Genomic DNA, 27,427 nt, shown 5'->3' with positions numbered 1-27,427 from the left:
GTTTATTAAACAGTGCTCCCAATCTCTCAAAGTGTCAGTCACCCCACCTATTCAGAGGGCAGTGGAAGATGAGAGTTACTTACAACTCTGCAAGATTCAGCTCTCAGGATCTTGAATTGCTGTGCTCTTACAGATTTTTTCAAAGGAGGAGAAAAAACTCCTCCCCAACTGGTTCCTTTCTGTAATCTGTTGCTTGAATTGAACTCATGTCCTTTTTTCTGGAGGAGGGCATAGCTGCTCTTTTATCCTAATGTGTGCGCTATTGATCTTTTCAATTTGGGTCTGATCCAGTGTCCATTGAAGTCAGTGAAAAGATTCCCATTGACTTCAGTGGGGGATGGAACAGGCCCTTCATGAGCTATTTAGTAATATTTTTTGCTACCATCTGAAATTCTTGTACTGAAGCTTTCTCTGAAAAGGTGATGATTTATTTATGTTAATTGCTGACAATTCCTGTGATGTTTGTGAAATACAGATAATGGATAAATGGGGGGAAAAGTTCAAAAAAATTCTTTGCGATATTTGTAACCAAGGATAGATAAGATGCTGAACTATATTCATTTAGTCATAACAAAAGATTGGCAATAAAAATATGGATTTAATAGTGCTTCTCTCTGATGTTAATGCTTTTCACACTGTATTCTTCCTGCAGCATTTAATTTAATAACTCAAGCCACTTGCACATTGTCATCCTCTATGTTGTGTTTATAAGCAAAGGGTCCAATTAGCATGACTATGAGCCTGATGCCTTTCTAGAATATGTCAGTTTGGATCTCACTGGGGGAATCTGAATGCAGGATCAAATATGGTGCAGTACTGAGAAACCTTCAACTGCACCTCCTCTCCTCTTCTGCCATCAGGAAAGGACACTTAACCTTTTGCATTGCTGCCATATATGCTGTTGGTAGGACACAATGTGTCAGACACTTTCTCTTATTGTCTCCAGCTTGATTTATAATCCCTTTTCCCTGCACAGTGCTTTGTGCTGTTTATTTTCCCTTTCAGTCCTCAGGGATCCTGCTTTATGCAGTCTCCCATGTGAGAGCTGCCTCTCCACTGGCTGGCTCTGTGGGCAGAGGTATCCAGCTCAAGCCTGGTACCCTTCTAGATCCTGTAGGTCACTTTGGCATCAGAAATCTCAGCCATAACCAGAGTAATACTAGAACAAGGAGCATAAACATGCACTGAACAATCTAGTTGCTGAATAACTCAGCAGCAGTGGACATGCTGGCACACAATCTGCTATACTCCACCTGAATATGAATAGACACAGTGCATGTTACAGGACTTTCCTACTATCCCTGTTGTCATCACAGGTTATAAAACTTTCCTGAAAGCAGGCTACTGAATCATATGCATTCCTAGCTTCAAGGCTAAGGGTGTTCTGAGGGAAAATACATGAGGTATTTCTCCACTGGGGATATTTATTTTACCTTTAGGTGGTTAGGTAGACTCCATTTTATGCTTTGGGCTCTAGCTTAGTTCTAGAGCTCTCACAGGTTGAGTAAGTGTGTCAGGTAGAGCTGATAGCCTGTTCCTGTTATCACCTAAGCTGTTTCTGATATTGAAAAGGTTACTGGTCATAGCTGTGTGTCCTCTGCCAATGAAGAGATGCAGTCTTGCCTTGCTCAGAGGTTCCTCTCTGATGCCATCTGAAAAGAATTCCAGAACTGTATTAGGGGCCCATTGTTCTGAGTGCTGGTCTCCATCAGCACTGGAGTATCCCAAGGGTGGGAATTCCTAGATAAGTCAGTATTTCTGTTTTTCTAATTATGACCAAAATTAATTTTCATCATCATTCTGAGAAACCTACTTTCATGTCTACATATGACAGCTTGTGCTACCTAACAGCTTCACAGACAGCATGCACTATGAGTGATCAGGGACTTAGCAAACAGGAGGCAATGGAGATTCCACTATAATGGTTTTCTCTTTTCTTTTCTTTTCTTTTCTTTTCTTTTCTTTTCTTTTCTTTTCTTTTCTTTTCTTTTCTTTTCTTTTCTTTTCTTTTCTTTTCTTTTCTTTTCTTTTCTTTTCTTTTCTTTTCTTTCTTTTTTCTTTTCTTTTCTTTTCTTTTCTTTTCTTTTCTTTTCTTTTCTTTTCTTTTCTTTTCTTTTCTTTTCTTTTCTTTTCTTTTCTTTTCTTTTCTTTTCTTTTCTTTTCTTTTCTTTTCTTTTCTTTTCTTTTCTTTTCTTTTCTTTTCTTTTCTTTTCTTTTCTTTTCTTTTCTTTTCTTTTCTTTTCTTTTCTTCTCTTCTCTTCTCTTCTCTTCTCTTCTCTTCTCTTCTCTTCTCTTCTCTTCTCTTCTCTTCTCTTCTCTTCTCTTCTTCCTAGTGCTCAGGAATCTTCCATCATTCTGAATGAGCTGGTAACACCAGGACCATCTCTTTCACTAGAACACTTGAAAACTTTCCTGGGGATTTTGTCCCAAAGGATGTATGCTGTGCACAGTGAGACTACAACATAAATCTTGTGAACACTTGGTGTTACCATGCTTTGATATCCTAGCTAGAACAGTTCTTCCTGCTAGCAAAAGAATTCTGGCCAAATATATTATATTTCTTGTCATTATTTTTTCAGCTTCCTCTACATTTGTGGAGAAAAGATATATGGCAAGGCTCCTTGGTCATTTCAGCATCACAGAGAAAAATCAGAGCTTGATCAAAGTGTTTGTGAGGACAAGAACCCTAAGAAGTTAAATATATGATGCACCAAAAGGATATTCATCTGCTTCATTGCAGTTGGTGGCACACTGCCAGGCACGGTTTGCCAAGTACAGTTACTTCACTTGAGAGAGTCACTCTTTTTCTCTAGAGAATTCCTGCACCAAGGACTGCATATGGATTTTACATTAAACAGTTATTGAATAAAAGACAAACAGTGTTTGGACTGGGAACTTGAGCTCAGGTCTCTCTTTCTTTACAGGGCTTCCCAGTTGCTGTATTACAGAGACAAATTTCTACTTTTCCATTTGATTCGAATCACAAACTTCTGACTTCTTTTCCACAACATGATATTCTGTTTGACAGATAGTGGAAAGCAGATGCTCACCTCCAGTTCCTTGTCCCAGCCAACATACATTGTAGTTTGCAATTTGTAGCCTCACATACTTTCATTATTTTTTGGTCCAGGACCTAAAAAATTGGATTTGTATCTGCAACTCCAAATCCTTGATATTTGGAGGAAAAGGGGAATAGGGTGGTAATTACAGCCTCTGCCTCCAAAGATTTAAATTTTTAATTCCAAGAGCGATGTAAAGCCTCTCACTGGATGTGGATGGAAGATTTATATGCAATGCTGAATGGCCAAGGCTATACAGAGTGTGCCATACAGAAGTTCATATGCAAAACTTCATGCTCCTACAGAGAATAGATGAAGATTTTTGATAGATGAAATTCCTAGATTTTTGTATCAAAATTCTGTAAAAATGATTTTTAGATACGGAGAGAACTTGTTTATGCTGCAGCTGGAAGCTGTGAAAGTAGAGAGCACAGCCTTCTGATGTTCTTCAAAATCCCTGTGCTTATCTTGAGGATCCATGATGAACAGCCAACATGGGCATGGAAGCATAAACCTCTTCCCTTTTGCTTGGAAACCATTAATCTCTGCTCTCGAGATTGTTAATCAGTCATGAAACCAGTAGATCTTCATCTCCTGGGTGTTTTAAAAGCAGCCTGTAGCACTTCCTGAGTTGTCTGTCAGTGACCCCCTGTAACAGAAAGCAGCTGATGGTCTGTGTCATGGAGCTGTTATTTTTGACTTGGGGGACCCCTGCAGCAAACCTGTTCATGAGTATTAATTGTAAGTGCCAGAACTCTTGTGTTTGGAGGTGGGAGAATAAGCTAGCAGTGTCTTCCAAGAGAGTTTGAGTGCTTCCTGTATATCTTTCACTGATATTTTTCCTCAGTTTTTCTTCCTATTTTCCTCTTATTCTAGCCTTATTTTCTACCACTAAAAAGGCTGATGATTTTCTTAGCACAGACTAGAAAGAGTTTTGGTTGGCTTATCTGCTCCACGTGTCCACCAAGGACTTGGCACCATGAGAACCTGAATTTCCAATATAATGTCCGGATACCAGATCTGACCCCATGTCTCAGCACCAGTGAAGGCACCATTGCCTCACTGAGTACCATGGACAGAGACACCCCTTGCAGGCCCAGGACTCTTGCTCTGCCCCAGAAATTGCTCAGCTGGAGACTGTAGGTCTCTCATTGGCAAAGGGATTTGGTGTAGGCAGCCCCAGTGCAAGGCTTACCAGGTCTAGTTCTTGGCAGAACTGTCTCTCTGCTGTCTTTCACATTTAGATAATCTGGGATCTTGTATGAGGCTCTCAAGGCTCTTCTTGCAGCCATCCATACCTTACTGGGCAAATGGAGTAGGCAGCAGAGTTGGTCCAAGTTGCTCATAACAACCAAGGCATACATTATTGTCTGGAACATGAATCCAGCCATCCTGGGACTTGGCCATCACACATTTGAACTGGATTTTGAATACTTTTGCTGAAAAGTTCCCAAGTTAAACTGTTTCACTGAAGATAAAAGTGAATCCTGGAGACAGCAATGCACTGGTTTGCAGGCTATAAGTATGACCATGCATCTGTCACCCAGAGTCTGGTTTAGGATCATAGAATCATTAAGGTTGGAAATGATCTCCAAGATCCAGCCTTTGAGTGAACACCACCCTGTCAACTAAACCATAGTACTCAGTGCCATGTCCAGTTGTTTCTTGAATGCTTCCAGGGATGGTGACTCCATCACTTCCCTAGGCAGCCCATTCCAATGCTTAACCACCCTTTCAGTGAAAAAGTTCTTCCTGTGGTCCAGCCTGAACTTCCCCTGGCACAGCTTCAGGCCATTTCCTCTGGTCCTATCACTTGTTGTCTGGGAGAAGACGCTGACATCCACCTGGCTACAGCCTCCTTTCAGGTGTTATAGAGAGCAGTAAGGTCTCCCCTCTGAGAAAAACAACATTTTACATAAACAATATACTTGGTTTAGTGTCTTCTTCCCAAGCCATGCTTAGCAGTATGACTTACAATCACAGTCCTAGGCTATAGTAGAGGACATATATATGTGGTGACATTTTGACATGCAATTATGAAAGCATCAGCTGGGAGCACCTGACATTCTGTTGTGGGTGAGTGCATTATCATTAGGTTCTGGGAGGACCCATGATAATGTCATAAATTGCACCTCTTCTAGCTTTGATATTTTGTGGTTTCCAAGCTAGCCTTACATTGCTGCTCCTGTTTCAAAGCACTGACTTGGCCAGCTCCATGGTTTTTCAGAGTTAGTTCAAATGCCTCCCTGGCACTCTGCTGAAAATCAGCCCTGGCTAGATCCAGAACTTTGCTTTATTACAGTGACAGTCTGTTGTTCCATTTATTTATAGCCACTGCTGGGTGTTGTAAAGGTCAAGCCGTTTCCTCACAGCATTTCCAAATGGGCAGTACAGGGTATCTCTCTGCATTACTGTTTGGCTACTGTGACTTTCCCATTGAAAAGTAACCTTGCTCTCTGTGTGCTCAAGTGACATCTCCTGCCTGCTTGAGAAGAGGGTCCAATTTCTGAGATCTGCCAGGTGATGACATGAGGTAATCCACTGACCTTTATCAGGCATTCTGTGCAGGACACAACCATCAGTGCTCGTTCCAGTTTTGGGAAAGCAGTACTATAATCACTATTTGATCTATGCAGCTGAAATTCCTAATTCTCGTTGTTCAAGGAAGATGGCTGCCTGCAGGGAAAGGACCAGAGGGGGCAGGGGAATCATCAACACTGGCACATATGTGAAGAAGAAAAAATAGACATTACTTACCCTATGATAACTATGTTCCTTCCAATTACTGTTGTAATCAATAGGGATCCTGTGGCCAAGCTTGTCTTATTTTTCACAGTCCTCAGCAATACAGACTTTGAATTGTAAAGCTGCTGCTGATACAGGGTCATAGCTACCGTGACCTTTACCCAGCACAATGGGAATTCATGTGTATGATTCTAATAGACACGCTGTTAAAAATGAAATAATGATTGTCGTGCCTGTATGTGTGTATATACACCTACAGTCCATACTGAATACAGCATTTCAGAGAATCAACTACCTTGGAGTAAATACCTGTTGTTTATTTTATGCTTCTATTTTACTGGAATATTTATAGTATATTGTCAGTGTATTACAAAATGGCTCTTGTTGCCATGACAAATTAGCCTTTTTAAGTGGTGAATTTCCTGCACCTTCTAAAATAATTTTCTTGAAATACTTGCTGTTTTTATTATTGGCGCTTACTTTAATTACCATTTTGAAATGAACGGAATGGGAGGTACAACAGATTATCATTAGTTATATGTTCAGTAGTTAAATTCATAGCTTGAAAACCAAATGTAAGAAAATGCCCCACAGCTCTTTAACACTTTGCTTAATACAGTTGCAGAAAAACCTTAATTCATGTTTATACAATCAGCTGTAGAGTGTTAAGGCTTCCAGGCAATGTGGTAGTTCACTAACACACCATCCATATGGACTTTGTTTATCCTTTTAAGCATCATCTGGAGGGTCTAAAAAACCACTTTTGAGGAAAAAATAGAGTTGTTGGAGCAGAAAGGTCCTTAAAAACATTTCTGTCTTGGCATAATATTCTGTTTGACATGGTTGCAAAGTCGTTTCTGCTTCTCAGTAAGTTACTAGTTTAAGACAAAGGGAAGCACCTTTAAATTTACCCAGGGTGCTCTGAGCTATATATTGTGTCTTTTGAGAAAGACACCTTTCCTGTTGTGGAAATCCATTGTAATGATCAGATGGAAATCAGGGTGCTGCATCTCTGGAAAACACTGGAACTTCAAGTCCTTTTTACTAAAGCTCCTCTGTCTTTCACAAGACCCCAGCTATACCATTTATCCCAACTGTTTTTTCCAAAATGACTGATAGATGAGTTAAATTCTTTCTTAGTGTGGACCCTTAATATTCCTAATTTTATATCCCTGTACTTGTACTGGGAGGTCATAGTCCTTAGCTGAGGTTATCATTTTGGAATGCTGTAGTGTAACTGATATCTATGACCTCTTAATAAGCATCAGGAGCAAGAGATTGGGATCATTCTACAACATGCCCTGGGGGTACTTTCCCTTCAAGAAGCCAAGCTGGAACTGTTCAACTTTTTTCTTTCTTTCAGTTTTTTACCTTCGGGGGAAATTGATCGATTTGGAGATGATTATTCCATAATCTCTGAATTTTTCTCTTCTACACTGCAATGGGAACTCCTTGAAGTTTAAAGGAATGAGTCTCTCATGTACACTGTGGAATGAACCCAAGGAGTTTGTGAGGAGAGGAGCCCTTTTAGCACAGTCAGTGTAGTTTTAGGCAAGTTTGAAACTAAAATACCAGGAAGATCTGTGGACAGAAAAGGGTAAATTTGTTATTAATTTTGTCTGACTAGGAGTGATCACTTCTCTCAATGGATGCTTCATTTGGGATTTACTTCCTGGGGAAAGAAACTGGGGTTTCCCAAAAATGTAGACATATGAAAGACATGGTAGAACTGAAGGTTATCATTGAAACTAAGTATAAAAGATGAACTGGCAATCAACTTCTGAAATATTCAAACTTCTCAAGGAGTATTTGTCATGGATTTAATAATGACATGAAAGGCTGGAACTTCATGTGTGAAATTTTGGTTCAAATTTACTCTTGGCAGTGTTATCAAAATCATGTCATTATACATTTACAAGTAAAGTGATTTAATATTTTTGTCTGTAATATTGCTGAAGCATATAAAATGCAGGAAAATATTTTGCCTTTATGTAAAAACAAGGAAAGTATTCTTTCAGGACAGAGAATGGACTGGAGCATGTCAAGATGTCTTTTGAAATAGGGCTCTACATAAGAGTGCCATGGATTGGCACTTAGTCGATATGTATAATATATGGGAATTAGGTTTAAATTTCATAAAAATACCTGTCACTGGTTTATTACCTCCCTCGCTGTGACCATAACTGGTGTCTCTCATTTGTTTTACTCCTGGATCCCAGCAGGAAGTGCAGTCTAATGACTGAAGGAAGGTTGAGTGACTCATGCGGGGGAGGCTGGAGAAGGGTCAAGTTTTTCAAGTACTTTGCAAGGCTTCTACCAGCTGTAAAAGCAAAGCACAGGGAAATGAAACTGGCAGTTGCTAATTCACCTTTCTCTGACAAATGCAGGCTTCAGCATGAGTGCATAACACATCAGTTTTACCATTAACACATTAATTAATGTCATTAATTTTTCATGAGTATGTGTTTGTTTCTTTTTGCTGTTATCTGACTTTAGTACATGACCAGGAATGATACTTGGATTTTTGCAAAACACTGAGCATGTTCGATTTTTCCTGTAAATTCAGTTTCTAAGCAACACCTCTTTGTCCTGAACTATTTTAGTGTGTCAATAACCACAGGTTTGTGTATGATTCTAATTATTCTTCTAAACTGCCTTTGAAATACTTAAAACAGGTTTAATATTTGCCCCTTCTGTTATGTTATGATTAGAATATTGTGTATTATGGGATAATAGTTTCTGCACAGGCATCTGTCAAGCCTGACTGGAGAATGTTTTTCAATTTTTGTCCGTAGGTTGTTGTCTGTAATCTTTGCTTCACTGAAACCAGTGGAAAAGTCGTCATTATGTTCACAGAGGGCAGGATTTCTACTAGAGAGCTCAGATACTCATTCTGTTTCTCTCAGGATTCTTCTCCCTGCCCCCTTGATCTCTACCTTTCTATTACTCTGTCATTTTAAAATAGTCAGTGCTTAACTAACTTATTTTCAAATAGCACTTCCCAAACAAGTGACAGGCTGTGATATTAACCACAGTTATTTGCAAACAGTTTCCCATGACAGCTAAGTTTGAAAGTAGAAAAGCTTCCCCTGTCTGCCATGATACTAGGTACTCCCTGGTAAAGAAAAGGCTGAGGAAATGGAAGAAGGCAGTTTATCTTATTAAAATTAGATTCTGCCTCTTTTGTGACTCTCTCTCCCTGCCACTGTCGTTGATTTTTATCTTGTTATTTAGTGTACTTGCTACTGAGACTACTTTTCTGTCCTTGTTATCTCTATACTTTCGATTCTTTTACTGAGGGTTTCTGGAGTTGTGCTTTTATTTCTATTGCCTTTTTCTCTATCAGCAGGTCAGGTATCCCTGCAGTTCTCCCTTTGGCTGAGAAGGGTACGAATGATTTTCTGTGGTGCTGGAATATCCCACTGCTTTTCCTTCTTGTCTGTTCTCCCTTCTTTCGCAGTCCAGTCTTCTACAGTTTGTTCCCTTTTTCCTCTACAATATCTAGAGTAGTGCTACTATTCCTGTTGAGTATTTCAGCAAGAATAGCAGAGTGAAATTCACTCAAAATACTTGGTTTTGTTCTACAGCTTCTGCTGGACTTGATGATGCTTTTTATAGGAACCAAGAATATAGCTGCAATCTCACATCTACAACCCATGTTGTTATTTGCACAGTCATCCATTGCAACAGGTTCATTCTTGATTTGATCACTTTTTAAGCATTTTTGTAAATGCTCCAGCTTTTGTATAATGTTTCTTTAGGAGTACACAATTGTAGCTACCACTGAATGTATCAGAAGTTCCCAAGTGGTAGGAACAATTGCCCCTCACAGCATGGGACAAAAGAGCATTTGGAATTCCACAGAGCATATGTTTTTTTTGTCAGTGCAGGCATAGCTGGCCCTGACATGCTGTTGAGGGAGAGTTTGTGGATACAGACTTGGTTTCATGAGAGGCATGGAGCCTTTTCCATTGCATTTCAGTTACTGGACTGTGCCTGAAGTGCCTAAAAATTACTTGTGCAGCTCTCCTCTATGGGCATGGAACGAAGCCCAGTACAAATTAAAGGCTGAATTCTAGCTCTTACAAAATTCATCATCTTGGATAGGAAATCAAAGAACATCTCTGTATGCTGACTCCCACAGATTTTTTTTTCATACAGTGGTTTTGAAACTGCACCTCAGTCAATAGATCCATGATGGTGGTGAATAGGACTATGGTGAATAAATACATGTTCACTGTATCAGAATTGTTCTTTGCATGGGGGTAAACCCTATGTTTTATATACCTGTAAGAATTGCACAAGACCTTTCATTCTCTTCGAAAAATTGTTTGCAACTATTTACCTACAACAGCATGAAATGTAGCCGGCTTTGCAGAAGACAGCAGCTAAGACTCATGAGACATAGCAGGGGGAGACAGGAAACTGTCCAAGAATAACGTGGCAAGCCTCCTGTCCTTGTGAAAAATGCCACAGGATCTGTGTCCACAAAAAGCGCCACAAGTTTTGAGATGAGAGTGGGCGGATTATTCCACAGACGCACTGTCAAAACTTGGCTGATGCTTTGCTTTCCAGGTGAGCAGTACTCATGGAAGTCCCGAGTTTCAGAATGGTGTGGCTCTTCTTTGTCACCCCTTTGGCAGCACAAGCTCTTGTACCATGCACAGGGCGAGGCTGGCCCTGCTCACCCAGCCATAGCTGGGGAAACCATTCTGCTTCCAAGGCCTCTTGGTCCCAGACATTTTGAGCCAAGAGGGAAGTGGCTCAGAGTAGTGTTCAACCCTAAAGTTATATTCTGGCCCTCCCTTGTCTCCTCATATCTGCTCTCTGGGAGCTCTAGCACAATATTTTGACTTGTGAGCCCAGAGGGTTGACTGTGTGGCAGGCGCTTAAGGTAATTATGGGCTTACTTATACATTTTGCTGTCAAATACGTAATTTTTGATAGAGGGCATAATGTATGCTTTCTAATACACACTCGTGGAAGCTTGGGGTTCTGCCTCTTATTACATAGCTCAAAAGTCAAACCACGTGTTTTAACAGACCCCAGTTCACTTGCCATAAGATGCTTGCAGCATTCCACCCTTTCCTTCCATAACATTCTTGGATGTATAAATACAGGATACTCTGTGGAAGAAAAGTCTGGATCTGAAGCCTACAACTATGATATGTGGAATGTGTTTACCAAACTATGGTAACTATTAGGTGTACAGGAAGTGTTGTGTATGTAAGTAGTCAATATGCTTTTAGTGGATTGAGACATGGAATAATCATTCTTCCATCAGCCAAGTGCAGTAAATGTGGTTTGCAATCCAAATGTTATTTGCATAGTTTATAGGCTTGCCAGCTATTTTCTTAATGAAGTATATAGTTTTATCAGAACGTTATGCCTACTTCTGAGGAAGGGGAATGGGAAAAGCAGAGAACAACATCTTTTAAAAACAAATGACAAAGAAAATGTAATTATTTTGTTATTGACTTAAAGTAAGTTTTAATTGTGGTTGCATTTGGTGATACTGGAACTGAAGAAATTTTACTTTGAATGTAAAAATGGTTGTTAACATTTCCATTGTTAAAGGACTCATGGAAGTGTCCTTTCTTTGGATGGAAGAGAATTTTTCAGCAAGCATCTTTTTCTTAAGAAGATATTTCAACTTCTGTCTGGCTCTAAGTTGTTCATTGTAGCATCCTCTTTCTTCTTCATTCTTATACATTGCTTAAAATGATAGATAAGAGGCTCTTCTTTCTTACTGCTTCTCCATGAGCAGTTAAATCACATTGCAAGAAAAGTAATTGCATGTTAATTAGAATGCATATCAGCTTTAGGGACATGGCTCCAATACAGAACTCTGTAGTTGTCTTTTGTATAGTAACATTTGCCTGTAAAGGTGTTTTATTTTAAAATTCCAGCATAATTACATTGTATGTTTCAACTGAAAATATACTTTGCAATTAGCATTTTTGGTAGTTTTCAATCTATAAGAAACATGGACATTCTTTTTCCCTCCCCTTAAGAAGCTGTCCATCTCCAAAAAGTGTCTGTATTTGTGCATGGATAGTTAGTCCACACTCGTGAAATGCTTCAAAAATATAATGTGTAATGTTATATTACTGTGTAAGTAAAGACTGCAGCACTCCCATTTTTCAGACCTCATGGGCACAATCAGGTGCACCATATTTTAAGAAACACTAAGCCTGTCTGAGCAAAATGCCTGTAGGAACTTATACTTCTCCCTCTATTTCTGTTTCTTTGCCTTTTTTTTTATTTTAGTTTTTTTTAACAGACTTGGCTCAAATTTATGTAGTTCATTTGAAGTTCATGTCGTGGGTGTATTAATCATTCAAAGACCAATAGCTAAATAAAGTTATTTTGCCTTAAAATTTACAACTCCAAAACTGATTTCATGAGTTGTCTTCTGTTGCTTGGCATGATCCTTCTGTACCCAGTCTGCACTGTTTTCTGTGAGCTGGAGCAGAAGGGAGGGAAGAACAAAATTCTTGTTCTTAATCTAAGGCACACTTGGTGAATTGTTTCCTCCCTGATATTTAAAATTAGACCCATTCACTAAGCCTACTTTCACAGCATTACCAGAACTACCACTGTTTTCTCTAAGCTGAGGAAGCATAAAGTAATTATTCCTAGACTGAAAGCTAGTAAACTTCAGACTAGAATTTACCTTTACAGGTAAAGGTAAGTAATTTCACAGAATATTAACCTTCTTCACATTGCCTCATTACTCAAGGCTGGGTCTTTCTAACTCTTGTCTTCACCCACAAGTTCTCGTTCATTTTTAAAATTTCTTACCTTTCTTCCATTCTGTATTATATTTGCTTAGAATACAGGAGATACTTGTGCTGGTAGAAAGGGAATGATGTGCATTTGCTCTGCCAAGTTTTTTTAAAAAGTACTTATGAGTAGTAGAAATCCATTCATCAAAAACTATTGGTTCTCATTTTAAGGACTTTTGTGTTATGATTATTTGTCCTTTCAGTAAATTCATAAATGAAAGAACCAACATGGTTATTCAATACAGATTTCAGGAAGAAAGTGAGGAAATGTTTCTATTTAATTGTTGACAAGAAAATTAATGAAAGCCATTGCTCCCTCATGAAGAAAATAGGTTTAAAGTCCACACATTTCTTCCATTATTAAGCTGTGAGTAGATTTCAAGCTATTTAAAATTGCTGATCCTGAAAAGACAGCCTTCATGAAAGAGGTTCAGAGAATGCATAGTGGAATCTGGAGGGGACCAGGTGAGGATAGATGAGTTAGACAAATTCCTGTTACTTTTCATAAGTAATTACTTATTGTTACTTATGTCAGAGTCCTCTGCTTTATGTAGATAACTTATAACATAATGTTTTCATCCAGAGAAAGGCACACAACTATACAGGTATATTTTTTAAAATAATTTTTAACTTCCATTTTGCAGTGATTAGTGAAGAAATACCAAGCGTGTCTCTCTTAAATGCTGCCTACTTGAGATTTAGCTCCTCATGTGACAGTATTTCTTTGCCTTATGCCTTTGGTGTATTTATCCTCCCAGTGTCTCAGAAAGGTTATGAGGATGCTTAAAAATTAAATAAAATTGAACTTAATTACTTGAGGTGAGATACACATGAGGTTGAGATCCTGAAACACTCTCTTTCCCTAAAAGACACCTTTCTTGCACACGTAGTGGTCTCTTCTCTAGTCTGGGGTCCAAAGCTACCACTTTTCTCTAAGCTGAGTAAATGTAAAGAAATTATTTGTAGACTGAAAAGCAGTTCAGTCAAGAATTTAACTTTACAGGCACAGGTAAGTAATTTCACTGACTAATAACATTCTCCACATTGCTTTGTCCTTTTGGCCATGCCACAATCTAATGCTTTTCAACACTTCTATAAGGCCATCAGTGAAGGAAACTTCAGCATATGAAGTGAAATGGTATACCAGGAAATTGTTATTCAGGAATGCTCCATTCCAAATTCAGGGCATTAAGATGCACAAATTATTTTAAAAGGAAAAGTAACACAGAAGAAAGGCATAACGAGAAGTCTGCCTTGCCTGTTCAGTCAGTTTCTAAATAGCACCATGCAGTTGAAGTGCAGGAAAGTGCTGGGGATCCTTATTCAGTGGGATTGCATTTCTCACTGTTGCTTTCCCTTTTCCCCCTTGGCTTAAAGGGAAAAGCAGATGTAAATGGCACTCCAGGATGAAATTACGGGTACAATGCAGCCCATATTTAATTAGAATGTAGGTTAGGCTTTGCCTTATATGAGTTATGCCAATTAATACTGTTACAGAGAAGCAAGTCATGGTGCATACATATACAACCAATCATTTCCACAAGAGATTTCCATATAGCTATAAAACTGAAACTGTAAAACATGGTTTCCACGTTGTCCTTTTCCCATAACAGTTTACACCATTGCATTTGGTATAAAAATTGAATCCTTGTGACTCTGAATTTAAATTTTGTTGAACTTGACTGAGAAGATCTGGAAGTATAAAATTTGGACCAAAATTACTTTTCTACATGCTTACATGTTGCTTTAAACTACTGGGTCCTATCCATCAAAACTTGTATTTTAGAAAATATTTTCTGTGAATCTTCATGAAAAGTACAGCAAGCCTTTATACAAATGCCTATTGTTCATAGAAATTCAGAAGTTGTGTCTTACCTGAGTTCTCTATCTCTGCAACTCCAAAGTAAAGAATGAAGCTTTAAAAATTAGAGGGCAACATCTGTTAAGTCTGGCTGTTTTGCATATCTATATACCATGTAAATATGTTCAAATGATTTGAAAATAGGTATGCATAAAAGTATAACCAACATTTAGTTTAGTGACCATTACATGCTACTCATTAAGACCAGATTATGACTTGCAAATGGATCTCCAGTCTTAAGTAATTTTACAGATTTGTAAAAAGTCTTCTCTGAAAGGATGGCAAATCGTGTTAAGTAAGGTGAAGTGGATAACATGATTGCTAAAATCTTTAATTGCTGAATAAATATCTTAATAGCTGAAAGGATGCAGAGGTGCCTGAGATCTACGTCTCTTGCACTGAAAGCTAACAAGATGGTCCTCTGCTCTTTCACCCTCATTACCACTCCAGTTTAATTTATGAAACTTACAAGATTTAAGTATTGGCCTGAATAAATGTGACCAGACAAAACAATAAACAGGATCATGTCTCTGTGGTTTCCAGTAAGTGATGCTAAAAGCAGAACTAGCATCTAAAACTAGGGAGCAGAACTTTGGATTTCAATGTAGTCACTTCAACATACACAAAGATTAAGTTTTTCTCTAGAAGTTGCAGTTAGGTATTACTTTGGCAGCTTTTTCAGCCTTTTATTTGCTGTTACTTTTTGCTGTTTACTAGAGAAAGTGAAGGAGGAAATACCTGAGGAAAGGGCCCTCTGCCTAGTGCAATAATCAGATTGATTTGGGAACAGTTTTGGATCTGTTTTGGATCGGTTCAGAAACTTAGTTCATCGGGTGCATGCTTAATTAAGTATAAGAAGGCTGAGCACAAGCAAATAATGGATGTTCATGCCTCTGTAGTGCTGAGGTTACCCAAAATTTTGCATTGTGGTCTGGGTGTCAAAAGGGAAGAGGGTGATTAAGCAGAAAAGCTTATTGCTCATACTGGAGTAACGGGATTACTGTGCAAAGACTCTTGCAGCAGTGAGCAGTAATTGTGTTACATCTGTACTGGATGGTATAATGCCATGCACACAGTTTAGCTCTCTAAGAAAGAGAGTTGTATTCACTTTTGAGTAAACAACAACTCTTTCTCAGGATGCTCCTTCAGTTCCGGGGCTGACAGGATCCCCAGTAGCTTGGGTATTTCATGTTTGCTTTAATGCACAGAGTGCCAGTGCCAAGTCAGTATTTCATTTGCAAAGGACAGAAATGTACTGGTTTCTGCTTAATTTCCTTGTGGATGTTGTATGTTGCCTCCATGGTGTGACAGTCCTTTCGTAGAGTCAGATTCTTTGAAATACAAATTTTTGTAGAAAACAGTAGTTCCACACCTCTGTCCTCTGAACTTGGCAGATGCCTGAATCCAAGTGACACAGGCTTTATCATGGAAGGCAGAGGTGCAATTTATTTCCAATGCATTGCTCATCTGTAGAATGTGTCTGTTCACTATTGGCCTGCTGCAAGTTACAGGAGTGTACAGGCACTTTTCTGTACAGGGGAACAGGTTTCTGTCTGTTAGCAATACCTCTGTGTGTCACACCCTCATTACAATGTGTTTCATTTTATATTCCATTTTCCTTGTTAATTTGATCCTGTCAGTAGTTAAAACCAGGTAATTTGATCCAGAAATGATGTGAATCATCTATGGAGAATTGAAGCATACAGAAATTTAACATGAGAGAGAGACCTGTCTTGCACCTGTTTTTTTGCACTAGTATACAGTGACCCTAGAGAAGTTAAACAAGGAATTTTCTTCTGAAAGAGAAGGCAAAAATTCTGCATGATATTAAGGAGAAAAGAGCCTCAGGGATGATCTTTCAATCACTGTGAGCTGACAAAAGGCTCCAGAGCAGCACAGTCCACTTTTAGTGTCATGTTGAAGAATGGAGACACAGTTCAAGGGTGTGCTATTAGTATCACCAACCCAAACTTCAAGTGTTCATGTGATGGAAAGGAGCCTGCTGTAGACAGCTAGTTCATCTGCTGAGTGGTAGTAACATGAGAATACTACCAGGTCATTTCTTGAGCTCTTGTTAAAATTACAGTTCAAAAAATTCCTCAAGAAATACGAGTCATTGGTTTATTTATCATTCTTTTTAAGCTGAAGCATGATGCTTTTCAAATGTAGAGAATGAAAACAAAAGAGAACAGCCAAGAGAAGCATAGGCGCTGCTGTCATCTTTATTATTACCCTGTGCCTCACTCAGGTGGTGCTCTCAGTTACCTGGACTACTATCAGACTCATGCCTCGAGGACATCTACAGTGCTCATGAGACAGGGCTTTATAGAGCAGACTCACACAGCACTCTGCTTCAGAAATGAAGTGATTGCCAGCCAGGAGAAATGAAGGGAGCATTACATTAATTCCCACTGCAAATGTGATCTGGACCAACAAGCTGTAACCTGCACTGACAAGAAAATTATCCTTGCAACTGTTTTTATGGGGGAAAAGCATTTTTGGATAAGATATAAGGCAGTTTCTCTTTGGAGGTATGGGGGATGGCCATGTTACAAGGGACAGGGTGAAGCTCTGGAGTGGGAAACCATAGAATGGTTCTAGTTAACAACTTCTTGAGGCATCCATGTGTCATTCATCAAACTTGCCTTTTGTCTGTCTGAAAGCAGAACAAACAAAGGAGATGGGCTCCTACATCATTCTTCTCAGTGAAGTAGATAATCTTGGTTCACTGAGCAGAATATAAAAACAAGTCATTCTCGATGGCATATGCTATAATGAATGCTTGATTTTGAATGTCTGAGGAGAGCACGCCCTCCCCTCAAAGTCACAGTCTGAGTATGACACCCGCAGCTTCCATGACCGAAGAGGCTGAGAAAAATGTTTTAAGGGAGGAAGCCTTGATGGCACATCAAGGTAGGCATTTATAAACTGTCATGACAGAAAGCCCTGTGTGAGAACAAATAAATACATGAGCTTGTTTTTTTCAATTTATAAAACTCTGTTTACCACGGTTCATAAAAATGGGAGCAGTAATTAGGATCAGTATGCAAATGCTATTTAAACTCTCTGCAATTATTCCCTACCTCAACTATAGCTTTCTTCCCCATTTTCTTTTCTCCTCCAGCACACTGCAGCCAAAACACAACCCACACCAAATTGGCCCTGCAGCATCAAATCCGACAGATCTAAACTGTACTAAAGTAAGGCAAACTGAATTCATGAAGTTGGAGATTTTATACAGGGCATCTACCATCTTTTCAGGAGATAACCAGAGTAATGTTCTCTAAGTAAAGCACCTCAGGAGACCTGTCCTCTGTCATGTATAGGTTCCACATTAAGATTCGTGGATGAGAACAGTATTGTAAAGGATGGCTGAAAGGAGTCTGAGGGTCAAAGTGGTTGACAAAACAGAGCAATAATGTTCTTCTGTAAAACCATATGCAGTGATGGCATTTCTGCATCTTTCATCAGCCAAAGTTTTGAAGTGCTCTTAAGATGAAATTCTGCAGGAGAATATAATATTATTCTATACTTCACTCCATAAATCCAACCATGAGAGCCTCTGACATCATAGAAAAAGGTTGTTTAGATGTTGGTTTCATCTAGATGGCCCAAAACACAGAAATCCAAGAGGACCACAGCACACCACCACAGAATTCAGGCATGTCTGCCCCTATTGAAAGTGTCTGTGTCTGGTCTTTCTGTAACTAACCATGATTCACTGCCAGTACACTGGTCTGGGTGTTGGATGGTTCATCTTCATCTAAGTCTTGGTTCTGGCAAAACACACATAAATCATTCAGTGCCATCAACAGAAAACAGAAGAATATGAGTCTGCCAGCCATTTCTTCATCCACACAGTCACCAGGAAGGGTAAAGTCAGGAAACTGTGGCACCCCACAAGAAAGAGCTCTTGGGGGTACAAGCAGTATCTCAGGGGAAGAACAATACATGGAATCACTGCATGACTCCATACATTATTTCCTCTGTGCCCATGGGACCACAGATGAGTCAGCAACAGTTCATGCTTTGTAGTAACAAAAGTAGCTGACAATTGTAACAAAATCAGTATGGATGCTTGGTTCTCATCCAGGGCCAGCGGGAGGTTCTCAACCAACAAAGCCAATGCAGTCTAGTCTATCAGGACATCTGTTGCTTATGAGGCGAGTACTGTAAACAAAGAACAGCCCTTTCTTCTTGTTTTATCTGCTCATTAACAATGTGATGCCTTGTGAACCATAAACATACAGCTTGTGTTAGTTACTGACTTTGGTGCTGATTATAGTGCTGTCAGATAGGAAGTCGCCTCTTTTCTGATATTTGCAGCATTGTTGCAGGTCTGGAGTGGAGCTGCATCACTGACGTGACCAACTATCCTAGGGTGGGATACCACCAATGATTGGTTTTCAAACTCCATAGAAAATTCTCTCTGAGAGCTGTAAAGCCTACACTGAAAGACAAAAACTGCAACTATGTTCTGCCAGAGGGAGAACACAGGAGAGGCTGAGGCTGTCACCAAAAACGTCCTTGCAGGAGCAGGATATTTTTTAAATGAAAATTGCCGAGAGATCATGGGAAGCAGATGATGCCATAATGCAGATAAAAGGTCCTTCCCACTGGTGAAAGAACCTTGTTCCTGAACTCCTTACTATGTGATTGATTTAACCCTCAGGGTGTGGGGAACACCACCACCAGACATCCAGGGTGAGAGGAGACCTGCTCTCCCACAGTTATGCAAATAGTGGCCAAACTTTGCAAGAAGATGACATAAAAACCTTTTAAGTTGTGCATCAAAGAGAAGGATTAAATCCTGTGTGGTTCTGCCAAGTGTCCATTTAAGTCCATGAATCATGGAAAAGAATTGTGCAAAAGAATCATGGAAAGCTAGGATGTTTTTTAAGTGCTATAATCACAAAAAGGAAAAAGTCACTTCTCAATCCCTATCTCTACTCTTGTGCCCAGGCAGGAGAGAGCATACATTTTTCAAAATCCTTTTTCTCCTGCAGATGGATTCGGCTAGACGAGCAAAATAAGTGTAGTCTTAGAGGGAGATTTTATTGTTGGGCATTTGTAGGAGATAGGACCAAATCTCCTTGGGGTTTCATTGTGATGACCTACCTCTTCACCAAATTCCTTTGAAAAATCCTATTTCTGTTGCACTGTTCCTCTTTACTTGGCACTTGATATCTGGGTTTGGCTGTGATTTATCTGATAACTTGAAAGCAAACTGCATCACAATCTTTAGAGGGTTAAATATTCAGTGTTGGTGTATGAGTCCCTTTGACCCCAGTAAGACTTCTGCTCATGCAAGAGAAGGGAGTAAATCCTTGTCTCTGGCAGCCCTCAGGCAGTAGTTAGGATTTGTTCTAATTAATGGAATCTCTAGTAGGAATTATTCTCCATTTCCCAAATACGTAACCAATGAGTTCTTCTGTTAGCTTGTTGTTCTGCTTTAATAGGGCTTTCAAACATTTCCTCTAGGCTTTCAGAGAAGTTGTTTCAAGTGCATTATTCAGTATTTTAGGCTGTACTCATCATTGCATTCTTTCTAATCAAAGCACCTCTTTGGTTATTGTGTATATCCATAAATACAGACAGCATGCACTACATAGATTTGGCTGCTTTTCCATAGACACTCTGAAAATTGTAAGCAAAATTGCTTTTCATTTTGTCTGACAGCCAGTTTTAATTTTATTCATTATTTTATCAGATTATATAACATTTCTGTTGTCTGCATCTGTCTTCTGATGGTTTTCTTCTCTCTTCGTTTTCCCTCCATTATGTTTATGCTGAAAATATGAAAACAACAATAAAGAAGAGACCAATAATAGCTCCTTGCAGTAAAAAGGGCTTATTAAAAGGATATTTTCTGCCTGGGTGAAAAAATTCCTTGAAAATATCATAAATACTTTATAACACACAGAGCTACACTTTTATTGTCTTCAGAACTTGATGGTCTAGATAAGCCATTAAAAAAAAAACCCAAACAAGAATGTCACATTTAAAAAAAATAATTAGGTGAATTTTCTTCACAGTCCAATTAGGCAGATTCTAGATGAAATATCTTTTAAAAAAGAATTAAGTAACCATACAATGGATGAGAGCTTTTGAAATCAGTCTGATGACAAAGCAGATATACTTTCATTTTGCAGAAAAATTGTTAATACCATAACATCCAATGAGCTTGGTTTTATTACATGTTTACAAGGCTCTTCATTGCGGTCTCAGCAATATGAAGAGCTCTGCAAATATGCAATAAAAACTGAGCAGATTTGATGTTAGCACTATTCATTGGTGTCCCTCATAGCAGGGAACTTCTATTTAAATAACCACTTCAGGTTCTTGGTGTGATCCCCAGCCTTGGATTCTAATGATAAGGAGCAGAAGCAGGATCTTTCTACTGAAGATTTCAGAGTGTGTTTTGTTTTCTTTTCTTTTCTATAAGTACATAAAGTCTTTTATTTAAGATATCCAAGATTTGCTGGTAAGGATGATTCATAACTGAAGTCCAGTTTTCCTCTGGGATAAGGCACCAGTGTTTGTTTTTTGTTTTTCTAGCATAGCAACTGAATTTCATCATTCATTTTGTCATTTAGCAATAGAAGACAACTTCACCAAAGAAGCTTACAGTACAAGTAAAATTGGAAGTAAATGGAAGCCATATGTTACTATATTTTCCAAGGTGGAGAAAAAGCTATAGTTTGTGCTACATGGTTTTTAACTGAGAGAAAAGTATACTTTGTTATCAGTAGCCTTGAGTTTTTAGGGTTTTTTTCTAAATATGTATTTATTTTGTTAATGATAGTTTGAAGAATACATTATGCCCAAAGTGTTCAGAGCAAGGTTGCTGCCTGGCAGTAATCCATTTCTTAACTTATGTACAACTGTGGAGTTATTAATGCTAGTCAGGTTATGTGCAAGGATTCAGGAAAATTCTTTATTCCTCATTGACTCCTGACAGTTATTGTACCTAGGAACTGGGTAACGTGTTCTGAAGTGAGCAATTATGGAAATGTTTACTTCACTGGCTGCATGTAAATGTGTGCAGAGAATGTACCAGAATTTTTCCTTGGGGGTATTTAATTCTCTCCAGGGCAATGAAAATCAAATGATTTCTTTTTTTTTTCCTTTCTTTTTTTTTTTTTTTCCAAAGCTGGGATGTTTTTTTTAAGTGCTATAATGCAGCTGAATAATGATGAATGCAGTAGACAGAAAAGAAATAGGGAGAGAACTACCAACAGATCTGGAAAACAAATTTTAAGGTGGAAGTTAAAATCAAAAAGGACAAAAGGGGTTAGGGAGCAAGGGAAAGCTTGTGACAGATTCAGGTTTGCTGGAAAAAGGATATAAAATGGATACTCTAGTATTCAGAAGTAGTACAGTGCATGTAATACATCTGTTTTTTAAGAACATAAGCGATTGGCTCAGTATTGTTCACATTGCAGGGCATCACATTTGCTTGTTAATTAAATGCAGTACCAGTACCTACTGTCCCTGAACAGTTGGGGAAAAAAATCCCAATATGTATACATATCTGAAACTTCTATAGATGCATGTGGATCTCATGCAAATTACAGCTGAATTGTTACTGCTGCTTTTTAGTGCCTTTTTCCCCTAGTATTTCACCACTACTACTATGTAGCCTTTGAGAAAAGGAAAGTGGTTTACAAAAAAGGAATTTAGGCAAGTGCATAGCTTCTAGGAGAAACTGAATGGGATGTTTTCATCACTGAGATTTTTTTAAAACCAATTCATTCTGTAAATGTACATTAAGGCCACATATAAACAGTATGAACTGAAATCCTGGAAAATCTTACATATTATGTAACCTGTACCTGAATCCAAACTTACAGTGTACGCAGTGATGAAAGCTTGACAAAAGGAAACTGAATTTAGTTTTCTGGGCTTTCTAAATACAATTCTTAATCATATCAAAGTGATTTCAGAAAACTGGAGTTTTCACATACGGTTTTAAAGTAGTGAGTAAATATTACTTTAAATTGGCCTCGGTGGTCATATGCCTGTCATTAGGCTAGAATAGGATTACATTAATTAAAAAAGTAGTTTCTGACCTTTCTGCTCTCATTTTTTGTGTGTATTTTTCCTGAATTTCTTAAGGAAGGGTTTCATAAAAAGGGTTTTATGTCTTGCAGAAAATTGAGTTTTGTAGACATTACCTAACTCTTGATTTGTCACACTGGGATCAATAACATTTCGCTGCTCTTAAACACACAGAATCACAGGGGACACATAATGTTTTTTATAAGTGCAGTAAAGTTAACGTGTTGTTGAAACAAAAACTCCTCTGACAGTCCTGTAATAAGTACACTCTGAAACTAGCAAATTATCTGTAATACTAGGAAAGGCAGGAAGGGCGCTTAAGAGCACAGGGTGTATGTTGTGTGCACTAGGTGCAGCATGAAGACAGAGAGAGGGATATTCTAAATTATCCCCTCTCTCACATGTCAGAGACACAGCATGGAGCTGGATTTCCCTGGGACCCATGGCGAGAGGCTGATGCAGTGGCCATGAGCAGATTTTCAGCTGCCTTTTACCCCTCTCTGACGCGGCACCTTTTCAGCAGGAGTGGGGTCTGCTGAGGCTCTATGAGGGACTCCAGTATCTGCAAATTTATGCAAGGGGATAGCCCAGTAAACCAGGCAAGAAAGGGAGAATGTCAGATGAATGGACACCCAGTCCCCTCCCCTAATGCAGTCAAACAGAAGTTTGCTCCTCAGACTCTTGCCACTAGAACCCCCCAAATGATTCTAGCATTTTAAAGAAGCTTTGTATAATGGCTGGATGAAAGAAGGACCCTCTCTCTACTGTCTATTGACTAGTAAGTAAATAGAATTCAAATATTACATATATCCATCTTTGTTTCCTAATTTAAAGAATCAAAGGAACTGATGTTAGATTAATTTGTAAAGTTGCGCTGAGATGGCTGTATTGTATTGCCAAGTCTCATTCTGGTTTCATACCAGGAAGAAAAAAACAATTGTGTTTTTGATATTTTATGCATAGCTGTGGTGATTATAGAAAGGGAGGATGGAGGGAATAATGTGAAGGAGATTTCCATTTATGCAGGAAATGCAGCTACAAGACCCTGAAAGGTGTGGCTGATGCATGACCTTTTCTTGGATTTTCTTCCTTGAGAGATTTAAGGGCAGGAAAGGTTGAAAAGCTGTTTAATGTTACAAGAATTTTGGATATTGATGGTAGCAGGCAGTGGCCCTTTTATACACAGTGGAAGTTCTGGAAGATAGATGTAGCCTGATGTGAAAATCTTGTCACTTTGTGTAAGCTGGTGCTATCCATCCTTCAGCACTTTGCAGAGAATGTAGTTTTATGTTCATTTAATAATTATCCATTTTGGTTGTACTTGTCGGGGAGAGCTTCTTGAGCCCCATCAGTTTTTCAGAGAAGCACCACTCAAGCTCTTCTGCTGAAAATGTTTTTCCTTTCCTCCCTTCACTTCATTCCACTCTTCCCCTTATCGACACACTCATCAGTGCCAGAGCTCTTCAGTATTCAACTCCTGTCCTTTGTGAAGTGATTTTGCCCAGACACGTCTGGCTCAGGGTGAAGTGCCCTCCCCTGAGAGCACGCACTGCAGCCCCAGGTCGCCAGCACCATGAATACATTATTATCCCAATTTCCATCCTGTTGCCACGGCAGCACTTTTGGAGCTGCTGGGTTATTAAGTCGTACATCACTAATACCCTGATATGAGCAGAAGTTGGATTTAATATCGGCCTTTGATCAGATTACCTCCCAACAGTCAGCTGTCATTAGAAAATTCCTTTGCTCATTATACCCTCGGAGCTCTGGCCTGTGTAGAAAAGGGGTGGCAGGCCTGATACATGGAGGCAATTTCCAGCCTAGGCCCTGTATTGTACACTTAATTTATTTTCTGACCTTTTTGATATTTGGAAGGTGCTATACAACTCCCCCTCTCTCTCTTGCTCTCTTCTTCTCCTTGTGTGTGTGTTCGTATGTATATGTGTGATCTTTAGTTTTGTGGGGGTCTTTTTTTTTTGTTTTTTTTTTGTTTCTTGCCAAGTGATACTGTACTTTGTAGGAGAGTGTCTGTTTTCTGCCTGTCCTCGGGTAATGTATAAAACATGGTGCTTCAGGTAGAGATGAAGGGTAAACTGATGTCCCCCTAAATGGCCAGCCTGTGTATGCACCTAACACTTCACTGAGCAATCTGTCAACATGTCAGCAACACATGTTTTATAAAAAGCCTCCAGTGGGAGCAAAGGCTCCTGCCAGGGCTTAGGAAATGCTTTGAATTCAGCAGATTTCTATTGCTGGAGTCCCCCGAGGTTCCTTTTACAATGCCTACATTTCAGAAATTTGAACTTGGGACCCTTAGGGGGTTCTCTCCGAATGCCTGAAAATGTAGAGTTATATTGTTGCGTGTCCCCAAGCGGTCTTTACTAATACCTGAATTCGGAGAAGCTGGAAATTACAGAGCTCCCCAGGGGGAGCTTTATCCACACCAGGAAGAAGAGAATAACTCTGCAGGGAGATTGCTTAATGCATTGCTGAAATAAAAGAATTTGAGAGAGATGGGTTGAAGTGGGGTTTTTTTTCTTCTTTTCTGGCCACTCCTTCGGCTTAGCTAAGTCCTTAAAGACAAAGTCAGGGTAAAGAAGCAGCTGGGCTTTTTTTAATGAAATTTTAGATGTGGCTTTTGAAACAGTGAGTTGACGTGTGTGTGTGCGAGTGGATGTGCAGGCATACACACATCCTGAGAATGTTTCTGTTACATGTAAAAGTTTATTTTGCTTTTGTGGTGCATCCTTGTTTTTCCCTGTGTCCCTCTCCCTCAGATGCCTGAGTGTGCTTACCCACTCTGTGTTTTAGCCTTCAGAAGTACTCCTGCTTGCAGTTTTCACGCCATTACTAACTTGACTTGCATTGCAGTTTGCCTGCTCACTTCTGTGGTGCCTTTTCCTGGAGCAGGCTTGCCTCCCTCCCTCCCTCCCTCCCTCCCTCCCTCCCTCCCTCCCTCCCTCCCTCCCTCCCAGACCATCAGGACATGGCTGAGCCCTTTCCTACTCGGTGTGCAGGGCTGGTGCTCAGCACCCCATCCTCTGTTTGTCCCTTGCCCTGGGGACAGAATGTGCATGCCAAGGCCAGGCCAACCCCACACACGTCCCAGATATGCTTCACACAGCAAGGGATAAATTATTTTTAAAAGCACCCGATGGTTACAGTAGGAGGCTTCATGTTATACCGGTCGTGATTTTGCCAAGCTTCCAGGACAGCAGGAAAACGCGAAACCCAACCGTGTGCTTTTTGTCGTCCCCAGAAAGGCAAAAGCCTCTCTCTCCTTGCAGGCTGCTTTTCCAGATCTTTCCGTGGCCGGCTTTTGACTCGGCATGGCCTGGCCCTGCCGGGAGGGAGCCGGGGCCGGGCTGTTTCCCGCAGTCCCGGGGGACGCAGGCCTACCTCGGAGCCGTGCGCGGACAAAGAGCAGCGAGCGCTCGCACTCGGCTCGGCCGGCCCGTGCAAAGCAGTTCCAGCTGTGCCTGCTCATGGATTGCGGGGGGAGCGAGGGGAGGGAAGGCATCGCCTTGTGTTCTAGGTGTGGCTGCACGCACGGAGCCTGCTCGAAACACTGCTTTTAACTTCCTTAGAGGAAGGGAAAGGGATATAAACAGGGAGTGATTCTCAGCCCAGGGAAATTATAAGAGCATTTTAAGGCATAAAGTGTGGTTTCAGGTGGATTTGGGATTTTGCTGTGTGTTGGGGGAGTATAAAAATAATTTTCCCTGCATTCTACAGGAAATCTTTTCCTCTGGCACTTCTTAGTAAATGAGGCAAACTCTGCACTGCATTTGGATTTGGTGGCCTTAAATGCTGTGAGCTTACAAAAGACACATTTCACTTTCAGAAAGGCTAGCTTTTCCTAGTTTGCTCAGTGATTTTCTGTCTCATTTTTCCTCCAGAAATGTATAAGGTGGCAAAATTAATTACACCGAGTGCAGGTGTGAAAAGTTTGGTAGCACGTATGGTTTTAACTAATGCATTTGCTCATGTGGCTGCTGTTCTCTGAAGGCTCTCTGTTTACTGTGGCAGAATAATTGATGGTCAGGGGAGGCTTTTGATCACCCACAGAACAGTGCATGTTTGGGAAAGGCTAGGATGGAGGGGTTTGTACCATTCAGAGAGGAGAGAGCAGGAGCTCAGGCTGGTGTGCGCCTTCTGCAGAGAGACCTATTTAAAAAGAAAACCTAAATTATTCTTTCCATCCCAGAGTATGAGAGCCAGGCGGTATTTTTTATCCTTAAGAAAAGTAATGAGAGGAACCTGCTTTTGATATTTGTAAGTGCAAGTCAAGCTGAGCCTCCTGCTATATTTTGGTAACACTTCCACTGGACAGAATGTTTGTCCTGTTCATTACAAAAGTGGTGCCAGCTGCCTGTCTGACAAAGCAAGTGTATTTAAAGTGCCTCACTGTGTGTTTAATGCGTTTGAAGAAGGTGTTTTGTATTTTAAGTACTTATAGGCGTCCAGTGGAAGATTTGCATCTGGCACCCTTTTTAAAAATAAAAGAGGAGACATTTTCACTTCCATGTGGTGCCTTTCATGAAAATGCATCTGTCCTCTTCAGTAGTCATTATCGAAAAGAGAAAGGTTTTGTACTTTGGGATTTTAATTTTTTTTCTATTTATTTTATTTGTATTGGTAAGAAATGTGTCTCTCATGAATAATGTCAGCAGGAGTTTCCCATTAAATGGTGTTGAGCATGTCATGGACAACTCGATTTAACTTTTAAATTTTCTGTTGCCTCCTTAGGAAGGATCCAGATAGTGCATCAGCATAATCTTAAATTTATTTCCTGGGGAGGCCGCATTTCTTTTTTTCCCAACCCCCGGCCCTGAACACAGTCCTTTTTTTCAGTGTAACTTCAGAGCAAAGTCAGCCTGCCAGATGGAGTGCTGCTGCACTGGTTTCCCTCT

General features: G+C 39.7%; 1 protein-coding gene across 6 annotated transcripts in view; it reads left to right on the top strand.

The window, feature by feature from the left end:
• ZNF521 (zinc finger protein 521) overlaps window positions 1-27,427 on the top strand; it is a 230,747-nt gene that overhangs the window by 27,438 nt on the left and 175,882 nt on the right. The window contains exon 1 of one of the 6 annotated variants that reach the window (XM_058809523.1): window positions 10,202-10,379. The exons of the other annotated variants lie outside the window; for them this stretch is intronic. Coding sequence (XP_058665506.1) covers window positions 10,316-10,379 — 64 coding nt within the window. The 5' untranslated portion in view covers window positions 10,202-10,315. Of the gene's footprint in view, window positions 1-10,201; window positions 10,380-27,427 lie in introns of those variants that run through there. 6 annotated transcript variants of the gene reach the window in all.

The sequence above is a fragment of the Ammospiza caudacuta genome, chromosome 1 (assembly GCF_027887145.1).
Source record: "Ammospiza caudacuta isolate bAmmCau1 chromosome 1, bAmmCau1.pri, whole genome shotgun sequence".
NCBI classification, from domain to species: Eukaryota; Metazoa; Chordata; class Aves; order Passeriformes; family Passerellidae; genus Ammospiza; species Ammospiza caudacuta.
This window is presented reverse-complemented; position numbering and strand designations above follow the sequence as displayed.